Below are 15,078 nucleotides of genomic sequence, written 5' to 3'. Positions count from 1 at the left end.
CTACACATAAAAGTCTAGGAAGTGCAATTTACCAAATGAGATAAACCCAAAGAAACCCACACCAAGGCACATCATAATTAAAACACAAAAGTTTAAAGACAAAGAGAGAATTTTAAAAGCAGCAAAGGAAAAGCAATTAGTTACCTACAAGGGAACTCCAATAAAACTGTCAGTTGATTTTCAACAGAAACTTTGCAGGACAGAAGGAATTGTCAAGAAATATTCAAAGCGATGTAAAACAAGGACCTATAACCAAGATTACTCTACCCAGCAAAACCATCATTTAGAATCAAAGGATAGATAAAGAGCTTCCCAGACAAGAAAAAGTTATAGGAGTTCGTTATGACCAAGACAGTATTACATGAAATATTAGAGTCTTCTCTAAAAAGAATAAAAAATATAAACAATAAAATGGCAATAAAGCCTGACCTGTGGTGGCACAGTGGGTAAAGCGTCGACCTGGAAATGCTGAGGTCGCCGGTTCAAAACCCTGGGCTTGCCTGGTCAAGGCACATATGGGAGTTGATGCTTCCAGCTCCTCCTCCCTTCTCTCTCTCTGTCTCTCCTCTCTCTCTCTCTCCCTCTCCTCTCTAAAATGAATTTAAAAATTTAAATAAAAATTTTTTTTAAAATGGCAATAAATACATATCTACGAACCGCTGAATCTAAAAAACAAAAGAAATGAACAAGCAGAACAGAAAAAGACTCTCAGATACAGGGAACGTTTTGACAGTTCCCAGATGGGAGGAGGGTTGGGGGGTATTAATGAAAAACTGAAGGGATTAAGAATTACAAATTGAGCCTGACCAGGCGGTGGCGCAGTGGATAAAGCATTAGACTGGGACATGGAGGACTGAGGTTCAAAACCCTAAGGTCGCCAGCTTGAGCGCAGGCTCATCTGGTTTGAGCAAGGCTCACCAGCTTGAGCCCAAGGTCGCTGGCTTGAGCAAGGGGTCACTCACTCTGCTGTAGCCCCGCGGTCAAGGCACATAATGAGAAAGCAATTAATGAACAACTAAGAACCCACAATGAAGAATTGATGCTTATCTCTCTCCCTTCCTGTCTCTCTCTCTCTCACTAAATATATATATATATATATATATATATATTTCAATAATATTCTAATAACTATGTATAGTGCCAGATTGGCATGAGATTTATCAGGATAATCACTTAGTAATTTAAACTAAGTGATAAATATAAATAGTATAAATATATAATATAAATATTTATACTATTTAAATAGTATAAATAGTTATAAAAAGTGGTAGTTTAAATCACTTAATAATTTATACTAATAATGTCTCTCTCTCTCTCTCTTTCTGTCTCTGTCACAAAAAAAAAAAAAAAAAAAAAAAGTTGAGGCCCTGACCAAGTGCCTAGTTGGTTGGAGTGTCATCCCGACATGTTGAGGTTGTGGGTTTCATCCCAAGTCAGGAAACGAGAATCAACCAATGATGGTATGAATGGGTGGAGCAATAAATCAAATCAATATTTCTCTCTCTGTGTGTCTCTGTCTCTCTCCCTTCCTCTCTTCCAAAAAAATCTATCTATCTCTCAATCAAAGAAGTTGAAGCAGCCCAGATGTCACCCTTGGAGAATTTACAGTTTAGCTGGGAACTTGTGATCCAGAAACTTGGAAAAGAGAAAATGGGAAGAGGTTGAATCAGGGCGGGCTCACTGGAGAAAGTGTCATTTGAACAAAGAATTGAAGGAAAATTTCATAATAAAGAAGAGCCTGGGCACTGGAGTCAGGTAAATGTGGGGTCAGATCTCAGCTCTGTAATTTCCTTGCTGTGTGATCTTGGGCAAATGACATCACCTTGCTGGGCCTCAGCTTATACAGTGAAGCATCTCCCCCACCTCCTTGGTTTGTTGTAAGAATCACTTGAAAGGAGAAACTATGGATAATGTGTTGTTCTGGAGTAATGACTCTATACATAGGCGCCATACTGTGTGATCTGAAAGATCTGAGCAGGTGAGATTCCAGAGAAACCCTGCCTAATAGAACTTTCCATGACGATGGAAATATTCTTTATCTGCTCTGCGTAACATGGTTGTCACCAGGCACATATAGTTACTGAGCACTTGAACTGTGGCTAGTGCAGTCGAGGACTAAATTTTTAACTTTATAAAAATGTGTATTGGCCTGACCAGGCAGTGGGCAGTGGATAGAGCGTCAGACTGGGATGCCGAGGACCCGGGTTAGAGACCCCAAGGTCAGCAGCTTGAGCGCGGGCTCATCTGGTTTGAGCAAAAGCTCACCAGCTTGGACCCAAGGTCACTGGCTCGAGCAAGGGGTTACTCGGTCTGCTGTAGCCCCACGGTCAAGGCACATATGAGAAAGCAATCAATGAATAACTAAGGTATCGCAATGCGCAATGAAAAACTAATGATTGATGCTTCTCATTTCTCTGTTCCTGTCTGTCTGTCCCTGTCTATCCCTCTCTCTGACTCTCTCTCTGTCTCCATTAAATAAATAAATAAATAAATAAATAAATAAATAAATAAATAAATTTTTAAAAATGTGTATTGGCCTGACCAGGCAGTAAAGCAGTGGATAGAGCATTGGCCTGGGATGCTGAGGACCCAGGGTTGAAACCCCAAGGTCACCGGGTTGAGTGCAGGCTCACCAGCTTGAGCACAGGGTCGCCTCTTTGAACACAGGGCTGCCGGCTTGAGCGTGGGATCATAAACATGACCCCATGGTCACTGGCTTGAGCCCAAAGGTCACTGGCTTGAGCCCAAGGTCACTGGTTTGAGCAAGGGGTCACTGGCTCAGCTTGAGTCCCCCCAGTCAAGGCACAGATGAGAAAGCAATCAATGAACAACTAAAGTGCTGCAACTATGAGTTGATGCTTCTCATCTCTCTCCCTTCTTGTCTATCTTTATCTCTCACTTAAAATAAATAAATAAAAACAAAAAAACTAAGTCGGCCCTGTCTGGTTGGCTCAATGGATAGAGCCCAGTGTGCAGAAGTCCAAGTTCAATTCCCAGTCAGGGCACATATGAGAAGCAACCATCTGCTTTTCGCCCCCTCCTTCTCCCCCTCCCCTCTCTCTTCCTCTCTCTCAGCCAGTGTCTCAATTGGTCCAAGCACGTCAGCTTCGGGTGCTAAAAATAGCTTGTTCAGTTCAGCATCAACCCCAGACAATGTTTGCCAGGTGGATCCTGGTCAGGGTGCATGCTGGAGTCTGTCTCTCTATCGCCTCTCCTCTCACCTAAACAAAAAAATCTAAGTCAGGGCCCTTCTCTGCTCAGAATAGAGTTGCCTGATTTAAAAAACAAAAATATTATAGACTAATCAGTTATATTTGAACTTCAAATCCACAACAAATAATTTTTTAACATAAGTATATGTCAAATATTGCATGGGCCACACTCATGCTAAAAACTTTCGTTGTTGTGGATCTGAAATTCAATGTTAACTGGGTGTTTTGTATTTTATATGGTAACGGTAGCTCAGGACTGTCCCTTGGATTCCCAAACGTTTGCTATGGTCTATAAGGCTTTCAAAGTTCATCCCCCTCCACCCCCTCACCTCTCCCTCTGTGTCTCACACCACTCTCCCTCTTGCCCACTCTCCTCCATTCACACTGGCCTCTTCACTGTTCTTAGAGAATGCCAAGGACATTCGACCTCAAGGCCTTTGCATTTGCTGTTCCCTCTGCTTGAAATGCTTTTCTTCAGATTTAAGCATGGCTCCTCCCTCCCTTCTTCAGATCTTAGCTCAAACATCATCTTACTCAAGGGGCATATTTCATATTTCTTTATTTCTTTGCTTATTGTCTGTCTTCCTCCACGAGAATGTCAGCTCCCTGAGGGCAGGGATTTGTGTCTGTTTTGGTCACTGCTACATTCCAGTGCCTATAATAGGGTCTTGCATACAGCAGGTGCATAATGAATGTTTGTTGAGTGAATAAAGCAGGGGTCGGGAACCTATGGCTCATGAGCCAGATGTGGCTCTTTTGATGGCTGTATCTGGCTCGCAGACAAATCTTTAATAAAAAAATAATAACGTTGGCCTGACCTGTGGTGGTGCAGTGGATAAAAGCGTCGACCTGGAAATGCTGAGGTTGCCAGTTCAAAACCCTGGGCTTGCCTGGTCAAGGCACATATGGGAGTTGATGCTTCCTGCTCCTCCCTCCCCCTTCTCTCTCTCTCTCTCTCTCTCTCTCTCTCTCTCTCTCCTCTCTAAAAATTAATAAAAAAAAAAACTTAAAAAAATAAAAAAAATAATAACGTTAAAAATATAAAACATTCTCATGTATTATAATCCATTCATTTCCTACCGTTCATGTTCATGGTTGCGGGTGGCTGGAGCCAATCACAGCTGTCCTCCAGGACAACACCAAATTTTTATTAGATAATGCGTAATGTACACGGGCTGTTGTATGGCTTTCATGGAATTACATTTTAAAATATGTGGCGTTCATGGCTCTCTCAGCCAAAAAGATTCCCGACCCCTGGAATAAAGGAATACATGACAATATCATTGAGCCCCTGGATCTACCTATGCCTGAAGCCAGTTTGTGAAATGGGATAGGAAGATACAAACCGGTTTCTCTCTAGCTTATACCTCGACTTCTGAGACCAGGTCATGGCTGGTAGATTTCTTTCTGACCACACTGTCATCCTTGCTCTGTGACTCCTTGAGGGCCCAGCGACATGTGGCTGGCAGTGACCGGCAAAGCTGAGCCCGCCCAAAATACAGAAAAAGCACAGGATTGAGGCAGCTGTGAACAACGGCCAGACCCACGGCCAGGGGCTGAACCTGCAGCACCCGGGCCAGGAGCGCAGAGTGCGGGGCAGCTGTGGTGAGTACCAGCCCCAGAATGTGGTAGGGGGCCCAGCAGACAAAAAAGCCCACTACAACAGCCAGGCCCAATGGCCAGTGGCGTGAGGCCACACAGCACAGGAGGGCACCATGGCAGCTGGCCACGACCACCAGAGGTCCCAGGAAGCCAAAAATAAACCGGGTGGCAGCCAGCATGTTCTCAGCCAGAGCCGAGCCGCCATAGTCCACCACACACTCCAGCTGGGGCGGGAAGTGTTCCTGGTGCAGGCGGTAGTACATGGCCGAGGGCACGGTCAGCAGCAAGGCCAAGGCCCAGGCTGCCCCACAGGCTGCCTGCACCCTGCACGCTCGCCGGTCCACAGTCCACCAGGTGGACCTGAGGGCCAGCAGGCAGAGGTCTGCGCTGAGAGCGGCCAGGAGCAGGACGCTGGCGTACATGGACAGCAGGATGACAGAGGGCAGGGCCCAGCAGCCCACTGCCCCGTATGGCCATTGACCCCCACAGGCGATGGGGACCGACAAGAGTGGGAGAGACAAACAGCAGAGCAGATCTGCCACGGCCAGGTGGAGGAACCAGGTGGCACTGACCCTCCGGTGGGCCTCTTTCCTGGTCACCCAGGCCATGATGGCATTGCCCGGCACCCCAATCAGGAAGACCACAGCGTATAGCAAAAGAGAGGCCACACGGAGGGGCCCGAGGGAGACACAGGTGCCATCAGCACAGTCCACAGGGAAGTCCGGAATCTCACCATAGTGCTCGTAATCGTATACGAGTGACGTGTTTTCCATCGAGGCCCCACTCACCTGGATGGGAGACAAAAGCCATAAAACCTTGGTGATGAAAACTCTCAGGCCCTTGGAATCCTCAGTTATAGGAATGCCAGCCCATCAGTATATATATTTTTTGCAACAGAGACAAAGGTGGGGGGAACAGATAGGGGCAGACAGGCAAGGAAAGAGATGAGAAGCATCAGTTCTTCATTGCAGCACCTTGGTTGTTCATTGATTGCTTTCTTATATGAGCCTTGATGGGGGGGGGGCTACAGCAGAGTGAGTGACCCCCTTGCTCAAGCCAGCAACCTTGGACTCAATCGATTAGCCTTGGGCTTCAAGCCAGTGACCTTTGGGCTCAAGCCAGCGACTCTGTGCTCAAGCTGGCGAGCCCACGCTCAAGCCGGATGAGCCTGTGCTCAAGCCGGCAACCTCAGGGTTTCGAACCTGGATCCTCTGCATCCCAGTCTGATGTTCTATCCACTGAACCACCACCTGGTCAGGTCATCAGTATTTTTTTTTAATTGATTTTAGAGAAAGGAGAGAAAAAGAGAAACGTCAATTTGTTGTTTCACTTAATTACGCATTCATTCATTGGTTGTTTTTCATTGGTTGATTCTTGTATGTGCCCTGGCCGGATGGAACCCGCAACTTTGGCCTACTAGGATGACACCCTAACCAACTAAGCCACCCAGCCAAGGCCAATCAGTATCTTAGATACTAAGATATGACAATGTTAGAACTTTGGCACTGCTGAATATTGGAATTCTAGAAATACTGTTGGAACTAGCTCATTTGCATCTTGAAACTCTAAAATATTCCAACCTAGAACCCAAGTTAGAATATTGGAATTCTAGAATGCTGGTGTCAGAACACTGGCTGGTAAATACACTGGAATTCTAAAACATGAGTGTTAGAACCCCAGCTTATTAGCATCTCGAAATTCTGAAATATTACAATGCTAGAACACAATCATGTCAAAAATCTTGGAATTCCAAAATATTCAACTATTAGAACCCTAGCCAATTCTTATTTGGAATTCTAAAGCAGCACTGCCCTACCAACCTCTCATTGTTGATGAGAATGTTCTGGACCTGTGCTGTCTGCAGGTGGCTACTGAGCATTTGAAACAGGGACAGGGCAACTGAGAAACTAAATTTTCAGTAACATAAATAGCTACAGGTGGCAGCCCTGGCCAGTTGGCTCAGTGGTAGAGTGTCAGCCTGGTGTGCAGAAGTCCCGGGTTTGATTCCCGCCAGGGCACAAAGGAGAAGCGCCCATCTGCTTCTCTACCTCTCCCCCTCTCCTTCCTCTCTGTATCTCTCTTCCCCTCCCGCAGCTGAGGCTCCATTGTTGCAAAGTTGGCCCGAGCACTGAGGATGGCCCTATGGCCTCTGCCTCAGGCACTAGAATGGCTCTGGTTGCAACAGAGCAACGCCCCAGATGGGCAGAGCATTGCCCCCTGGTGAGCATGCTGGGTGGATCCCGGTCGGGCGTATGTGGGAGTCTGTCTGACTGCCTCCCCACTTCCAACTTCAGAAAAAAAAATAGCTAGAGGTGGCTAGTGGCTATCTTATTGGACAATGAATTTCTAAAGCATTGACATGTTAGAACACTCACCTATTAGCAACATAAAATTCTAGAATTTGAAATACTGGAATCTGAATATCCATCAAGAGATGGAAAGATAAAGCCCTGGCTGGGTAGCCTAGTTGGTTAGGGTATTGTCCCGATATGCCAAGGTTGCAGTTCGAAGGGAGAGAGATGAGTACATAAGTAAGTGTAACAACAAATTGATGTTTCTCTCTTTCTCTCCCTCTCTCTAAATAAATAAAATTTTTTTTAAAAGGAGAGGAAATGGCAGCCCTAGTCAGTTGGCTCAGTGGTAGAGCATCTGCCTGGCCTGTGGATGTCCCAGGTTCGATTCCTGGTCAGGGCACACAGGAGAAGCACCCATCTGCTTCTCCACTCCTCCTCCTCTCACTTCTCTCTCTCTCTATCTATCTCTATCTCTATCTCTGTGGAAGACAGGCTGTAGGCTGGCAGGGTTGTTGTAGCCTAAGGCTTGGTTTGGGACTGAGCCTTTCCCACTCTTTTAATACTAAGATCTTTTAATACTAAGATCTTTTCAACACTAAGCTTTTCTCCACACCTTTGACCAGGGGTCCCCAAACTTTTTACACAGGGAGCCAGTTCACTGTCCCTCAGACCGTCGGAGAGCCGGACTATAAAAAAAACTATGAAAAAATCCCAATGCACACTGCACATATCTTATTTTAAAGTAAAAAAAACAAAACGGGAACAAATACAATATTTAAAATAAAGAACAAGTAAATTTAAGTCAACAAACTGACCAGTATTTCAATGGGAACTATGCTCCTCTCACTGACCACCAATGAAAGAGATGCCCCTTCTGGAAGTGCGCAGGGGCCAGATAAATGGCCTCAGAGGGCCGCATGCGGCCCTCGGGCTGTAGTTTGGGGACCCCTGCCTTTGACTGTTGCATGATGTAGGGTGGTGCACTCTTATGAGGAATCCAATCTATGCCTCAGATGAGTGGCTTTGTATCAGAGACTTCCCTATTTGTATATTGGATTAAAGGCTCTAATTTTCTATGCTATATAATAAAGTGAAGACTGGGGGCTCACTCTCTCTGATATTGCATCAGCATTGAAGAGGTCTCCCCAATCCATCTTCTTTTCTCCGTGAGTCTATTTTCTTAATTCTGCACCCATTCTTCCTCATGACCCAGAATTACTAGCTGCACTGGTCCGCAGCATATCTCTATCTCTCTCCTCCTCCTCCTCTCCTCCTGCAGCCATGGCTCGACTGGAGTGAGTTGGACCTGGGTGCTGAGGATGGTTCCATAGCCTCTGCCTCAGGCGCTAAAAAAAAAATAGCTCCACTTGCAGAGCAAGGGCCCCAGATAGGCAGAGCGCTGTCCCCTAGTGAGCTTGCGGGCTGGATCCCAGTTGGGGCTCCTGCCAGAATCTGTCTCTTTGCCTCCTCTCCTCTCACTAAAAAAAAAGAAGTAAAGGTTACCATGTAGTTACAGCAAAAGTGTTTGGTTCTTCTTCATCTGTATCTTCAAATCTTAGTGCAAAGGAAATGTGCCTCTGGAGCAATTTTTTTATCTTTTTTCCAAAAATAAATGAGATCACAGTAACACATACAGACGTCAAAGCACACTAATCACACAGCTAACACTCACTGGGTTTCACAACCTGAACACAACTGGGTAACTGGCAGCCAGGTCAAGAAACAACATTTCTAGAATCCCACTGAGCAATTTTTAAAAGTAATGATAGTATTAGGAAAACAGGAAGAGAAAATGTTGAATTCTCTAAAATGATTTATAAATTAATTTATTCATTTATTCATTTAACGTAGCTCCTGAGCACTTTCTCCACAGCAGTCACTGGACACATAGCGGCAACAAGGCAGACAAAAAGCCCTTACCCCTTGGAGCTGCCACTTTAGTGGGAAGAGTCAGACAGTAAAGAATAAATAAACAAAATATCCAGTATTTCCAAGTGACAAATTCTATGGCAAAAGAAAAAAAATCACACAGGAAATTTTAATTCCTTATGTTGAAATTATAAAGGAGTGGTCAAGAAGGGCTTCTCTGAGAAGGTGACATTTGAAGAAAGCCATAGAGGAGGTGAGGAAGGGAGCTGTCTGGGGACTTGGGTGGAGAGTGCCAGGCAGTAAGAACAGGCTGTGCAAAAGCCCCGAGGTAGAAATATGCTGGCCATGTTCAAGGAACATCGAGAACATCAGTGTGGCCAGAGTGGAGTAGACAAGGGGGTTCGGGGAGATGGGAACAGAGAGATATTGGGGGCCACCTGGGGCATTTAAGATTTTATCTTTTATTTCACGTGAGATAAGAGGTATGGGAGGGTACAGAGCAGAGAGTGACCTGATCTATCAGAGCAATGATAATAATTATTGCTGTTGGTGTGGTTATTATTAAAAGCCATCATTTATTGAACACTTGTGTTATGTGCTCTAAGCAAGCACTGCTAAATATCATTCTTATAACAACCTTCTGATTTTATTGATTGATTGGTTGATTGATTGATTTTTTTTTTTTTTTTTTTTTTGTATTTTTCTGAAGTTGGAAACGGGGAGGCAGTCAGACAGATTCCCGCATGCGTCCCACCAGGATCCACCCAGCATGCCCACCAGGGGACGATGCTCTGCCCATCTGGGGCATTGCTCTGTTGAAACCAGAGCCATTCTAGCGCCTGAGGCAAAGGCTATAGAGCCATCCTCAGTGCCCGGGCCAACTTTGCTCCAATAGAGCCTTGGCTGCAGGAGGGGAAGAGAGAGACAGAGAGGAAGGAGAGGGGGAGGGGTGGAGAAGCAGATGGGCGCTTCTCCTGTGTGCCCTGGCCGGGAATCGAACCCAGGACTCCTGCATGCCAGGCCGACGCTCTACCACTGAACCAACCGGCCAGGGCCTGATTTTTTTTTTTTTAAGAGAGAGGAACAGACAGACAGGAAGGGAGAGAGATGAGAAGCATCAACTCGTAGTTGCAGCACCTTAGTTGTTAATTGACTGCTTTCTCGTATATGCTTCATCAGGGGGCTCTAGCAGAGCAAGTGACATCTTGCTCAAGACAGCAACCTTAGGCTCAAGCTAGTAACCATAAGGTCACGTCTATGATCCCATGCTTAAGCCAGCAACCATAGGTTTTCAAACTTGGGTCCTCTGCATCCCAGGCTGCCACTCTATCCACTGTGCCACTGCCTGGTCAGACAACCCTCTGATTTTAAATGCCATGGTTACACCCATTCTAAAGATGAGGAAACTAAGATGTAGAGAAGTCAAGTAACTTACCTAAGATCGCTAAGCTAAGCAAGTAGCAGAGCTGAGTTTCAAACTGTGTTATGTTAGGCCCACTCCAGGACTCCGGGCCCCAGAATATTATTGTCCAAAAATTTTAGATTCAGGAGAGTTAGAAGGCAGCACAGCCAGTGGCTCTGAGCAGACGCAGGCTCTGTGACTCAGTTTCAGTTTAGCTTGTCTTTCTCTTGGTGTCCTTGTCTGACAAATGTGAGTCACGAAGGTGAACCTACCTTACCGGTCTGGGAAGACTTGAAGAGTTATATAATATAGGGAAAGCACGTGGCACAAAACAAGGGCCCAGGGACCTGTCAGAGTGACCAGCCTGAGGCTCTCTGCTGATGTAAGGCAGGCTGGCACTGCCCAGAGTTCCAGCCAGGGCTGGCACAACAGGAAAGGCAAAGGGGAAGTTGGGGCACCCCCTCTGGTCCTCCACCCTACTTAAAGTGAAGTAGAAGCTAAGTAGCCGCTGGGATGCCGAACCACTTTGTGTGTGTTTGAAGTCTTGCACTGTGTTTTCATACACTTGTCATCCCTGGAGGAAACATGTGCAGACTTTAAAAACTCAAACCTTAAGGCCCTGGCCGGTTGGCTCAGTGGTAGAGCATCAGCCTTGCGTGTGGAAATCCCGGGTTTGATTCCCAGCCAGGGCACAGAAGAGAAGTGCCATCTGCTTCTCCACCCTTCTCCCTCTCCTTTCTCTCTATCTCTCTATTCCCCTCCCTCAGCCAAGGCTCCATTGGAGCAAAGTTGGCCCGGGCGCTGAGGATGGCTCCATGGCCTCCGCCTCAGGTGTTATAATGGCTCCGGCCACAGTGGAGCAATGCCCCAGATGGGCAGAGCATCACCCCCCTGGTGGGCATGCCAGGTGGATCCTGGTCAGGCACATGCAGGAGTCTGTCTGACTGCCTCCCCGCTTCTAACTTCAGAAAAATACAAAAAAACAAAACAAAACAAAAACCCTCAAACCTTCACCTGCTGTGTGGCCTTGGGCTAATCATTTCACCTCTCCGTGCCTCAGCAGCCTCATCCATAAAATGGTAATAATATCCTTACATTAGAGAGTGTTTGAGAATTCACCAAATTAATTACAGTGAAGAGCTGAGCACCACACCTGGTTCATATTAGCTAAGTGTTAGTGGCTGTCACCACTGTCTGCTTATCTAGACACACCCTCTGTCCCCTCTCTCCCCAGCTCTAGGAAATTCCTTGCATAAGCAATTCAGTCAGTTTATGTATGTTATTTCCATTTTAATACAAGTTGGGGCAAAAGTAGGTTGACAGTTGTTTGTATGGAAAATATTTAATTACTAATAATTAATAAATGATAATACAAGAATAAACTCTGTTGCCTGACCAGTAGGTGGCACAGTGGATGGAGCATTGGACTGGGATGCAGAGGACCCAGGTTCGAGACCCCGAGGTTGCCAGCTTGAGTGCGGGTTCATCTGGTTTGAGCAAAAAAGCTCACCAGCTTGGACCCAAGATCACTGGCTTGAGCGAGGGGTTGCTAGATCTGCTGAAGGCCCGTGGCCAAGGCACATATGAGAAAGCAATCAATGAACAACTAAGGTGTCGCAACAAAAAACTGATGATTGATGCTTCTCATCTGTCTTTATTACTGTCTGTCCCTGTCCCTCTCTAAATAAAAAATAACAAAAAACAAGCAAACAAACAAAAAGAATAAACACTGTTTTGCGTACTCACAACTGTCAACTATTTTTGCCCCACCCTATATATTAAACAGAAATGGGAACATTTAATACCCACTGTGTCATCCCTTAATCTTGTCCAATTAATGTGGCTCAGGTCTGTGTCCCTGTCTGCACGTGCATCACCTCCTGTCTTCACAATGCCCGGGCTGAATAGCTCAGTTGGTTAAAGCATCGTCCCAAGTTGCAGAGGTTATCAGTTCAACCCCCGGTCAGGACGCATACAGGAACAGATCGATGTTCCTCTCTCTCTCTTTCTCCCCTTTCCTCTCTCGCTAAAACCAATAAATTTAAAAAATAAAATAAAAGGTCAGTCCACTGTCTGGGCATGTCATGCTCATTCACCAACCTCAAACTAAAGGATATTTAATGATAATCAATGAGTAGCACTATTATTTTATACAATAAATCAGGGGTCGGGAAACTTTTTGGCTGAGAGAGCCATGAATGCCACATATTTTAAAATGTAATTCCGTGAGAGCCATACAATGACCCGTGTACCTTACGCATTATCCAATAAAAATTTGGTGTTGTCCAGGAGGACAGCTGTGATTGGCTCCAGCCACCCGCAACCATGAACATGAGCGGTAGGAAATGAATGGATTGTAACACATGAAAATTTTTTATATTTTTAACGTTATTATTTTTTTATTAAAGATTTGTCTGCGAGCCAGATGCAGCCATCAAAAGAGCCACATCTGGCTCGTGAGCCATAGGTTCCCAATCCCTGCAATAAATTATATTTGTATGTTTATATCTACATATGAAACATACTTACCATGATTATTATTTTATAATAATTCACATAATAGATGACATGTATGGACCACCAGGCATAACCCTTATACCAACCCCATGAAATAAGTCATTATTGTTGTTCCCATTGTCAATAATGTCAGTCAAGATTATGATTATCATCCCCATTTTTCAGTGTCAGATCTCCCCTGGCATCCAGGGCGGCATCGGGCACACAGCAGGTGCTTAGTTGGTATTTAGCAAGTAAAAGGATGAAGGGGGAAGCTGAAGAACAGATACTCCAAGGGGTCACGGTCACTTGGGTTTCTTTTTTTTTTTTTTTTTTTTTGTATTTTTCTGAAGCCGGAAATGGGGCGAGACAGTCAGACAGACTCCCGCATGCGCCCTACCGGGATCCACCCGGCACGCCCACCAGGGGCGACGCTCTGCCCACCAGGGGGCGATGCTCTGCCGAGACCAGAGCCACTCTAGCGCCTGGGGCAGAGGCCAAGGAGCCATCCCCAGCGCCCGGGCCATCTTTGCTCCAATGGAGCCTTGGCTGCGGGAGGGGAAGAGAGAGACAGAGAGGAAGGAGGGGGGGGGGGGTAGAGAAGCAAATGGGCGCTTCTCCTGTGTGCCCTGGCCGGGAATCGAACCTGGGTCCCCCGCACGCCAGGCCGACGCTCTACCGCTGAGCCAACCGGCCAGGGCCGGGGTCACTTGGGTTTCTATCAGTTCCTCGCAATTACAAGCCAGCATGTCTGTGTGCCAGTCTGGCCAGACCCCCTGTTCCGGGAAACCGCGGGGCAGTCTACCAAGGCGGAACATATGAAACCAAAAGACACGCCCTGGAATGTGCGTAGCAGCCCCCGAGATGAGAAGGTGTACAAATCTCCACCCCTAGAAGAATAAATCAACAAATAAACATACCTAGGCTATTCACGTGGTGGAATAGTCTACGACCATGAGAATGAACGTGGATGGATTCCATACAGAGGAGAGAGAGACAGACACACAGGAGAATTTACTGAATCACCCCATTCACATAAAGTTCAAAAACAGGAGAATTCTATGCAAGAATGGGTAGTGACAAGGGCTGGGGACCTAAAGGGACTCTGGGATTGGGCTCGTACTATTTCTTGACCCCGGGTGCCAGTTACCTGAGTGCTCGGCGCCTAAGATGCTCTACTGCCCGGTCCCTATGTGCGCGCCTTCGAGGTGCATTAGACAGGAAAAGAAAGTTGAATGGCCTTAAGAAGTGGAATCATTGAACTGAAGGGCTTGTACACGGGCCATGTGACCATTTAGTGGATTTTCCAGAAGGTGCAGTTTGAGAGTGACTGTTTCCTAGATACCTGGGTGTGATGATATATTTGGATCCTTTGGAACACTCTTCTGTTGGGCTGCCCAAGACAATCCGAGAGCCTGGGATTCAGCTGTGGATTTCAATGTGATAGTGATTAAGATTCCTTTTCTCAAATTCGAGTTCTGATGCCCAGATTCTGAAAAGAATGAGTCTCATAGGCCAAGATTGTGGAATTCCTCCCCTTCCTCCCTCCCTACCTCCCTCAATCCTTACCGTTTCTTGCAAGAGGGTCCCAATTTGGCCAAATGCCTCTTTGGAGCACAATCTGCATCCACAGCCACCACCCTGGCGGTCTGAGGTCTCTCCGGAGCGTCTGGCACCTGTTGGATTTTTTGAAGTTTGTCCCATTTGCCAAGCCTTAGGACACCGCTGGGCACTGCCACCTCACAGCCCCCAGCAAATCTTCATAACCAGGAAAAGTGGCCTTTTCCTGCTCCCACAGTGTGTGTGTGTGTCCTGTTTTTGTCTCATGACTCACACCTCCCAAAACTACTCGGCAGGGATGAAGTCAGAGAGGGCTCGGTGGGTGGAGAGCCGACCATGTTCCCAACCACAATCTCAGTGTCACCAGTTTCCCGGAAGCCAGACCTGCGTGTGGTTTGACCTAGGAGGTCTGGAGATCATTTCCAGACTCGAAATATGTGCCCAGCCCTTCCTGTCTGCCCTCTACAGAGTCTGGAGGACAGATAAATATTTCTCCTGCCTCTCATGTTTTGAGGGAGACAGCTCAGGGTCATGTCCTCCACAAAAATGCCAAGGCTGTTGACCACAGAGCCTGAGGCCTCAGAGGCATACAAAACACAAACAAGCTGTCCTGCCTGGGCCTCAGTTTTTAAACTGTAAAAGG

At 46.3% G+C, this 15,078-nt stretch overlaps 2 protein-coding genes across 6 annotated transcripts in view; both read right to left on the bottom strand.

Moving 5' to 3' along the window:
• The window catches only part of DHX34 (DExH-box helicase 34), a 56,168-nt gene extending 41,620 nt beyond the window's left edge, over positions 1 to 14,548 (bottom strand). The window contains exon 1 of one of the 3 annotated variants that reach the window (XM_066373854.1): positions 14,445 to 14,548. The gene's annotated coding sequence lies outside the window, so the exon portion shown is untranslated. Of the gene's footprint in view, positions 1 to 5,547; positions 5,567 to 14,220; positions 14,295 to 14,444 lie in introns of those variants that run through there. The other 2 variants (XM_066373850.1, XM_066373849.1) reach the window with 2 other exon arrangements.
• On the bottom strand, positions 4,029 to 14,863 carry C5AR2 (complement C5a receptor 2). Of its 3 annotated transcripts, XM_066373855.1 has the most exons (4): positions 14,725 to 14,863; positions 14,445 to 14,551; positions 14,221 to 14,301; positions 4,029 to 5,602 (listed from the first exon to the last, which is right to left on the bottom strand). In XM_066373855.1, exons 1-4 carry the CDS (start codon positions 14,771 to 14,773, stop codon positions 4,574 to 4,576), a joined length of 1,266 nt encoding a protein of 421 aa, XP_066229952.1. In that variant the 5' UTR covers positions 14,774 to 14,863; the 3' UTR covers positions 4,029 to 4,573. The 3 variants fall into 3 exon arrangements, with proteins under 3 accessions (XP_066229952.1, XP_066229953.1, XP_066229954.1); XM_066373856.1 differs by lacking the exon at positions 14,221 to 14,301; XM_066373857.1 differs by lacking the exons at positions 14,221 to 14,301; positions 14,445 to 14,551; positions 14,725 to 14,863 and adding an exon at positions 10,413 to 10,554.
• Between the last annotated feature and the right edge of the window lie 215 nt (positions 14,864 to 15,078).

The sequence above is a fragment of the Saccopteryx leptura genome, chromosome 3 (genome assembly GCF_036850995.1).
Source record: "Saccopteryx leptura isolate mSacLep1 chromosome 3, mSacLep1_pri_phased_curated, whole genome shotgun sequence".
NCBI lineage: Eukaryota > Metazoa > Chordata > Mammalia > Chiroptera > Emballonuridae > Saccopteryx > Saccopteryx leptura.
The sequence above is the reverse complement of the archived record's forward strand: the minus strand, read 5'-3'. Positions and strand labels throughout refer to the sequence as shown.

Coding starts and splice junctions, on each gene's coding strand:
- C5AR2 (XM_066373855.1), bottom strand. CDS start 14,773: ATGGTCGGCTCTCCACCCACCGAGCCCTCTCTGACTTCATCCCTGCCG. Junction 14,552..14,724: donor TCTGACTTCATCCCTGCCGA/GTAGTTTTGGGA, acceptor AAAATCCAACAG/GTGCCAGACGCTCCGGAGAG. Junction 5,603..14,220: donor AAATATATCATCACACCCAG/GTATCTAGGAAA, acceptor TCTCCCATCCAG/GTGAGTGGGGCCTCGATGGA.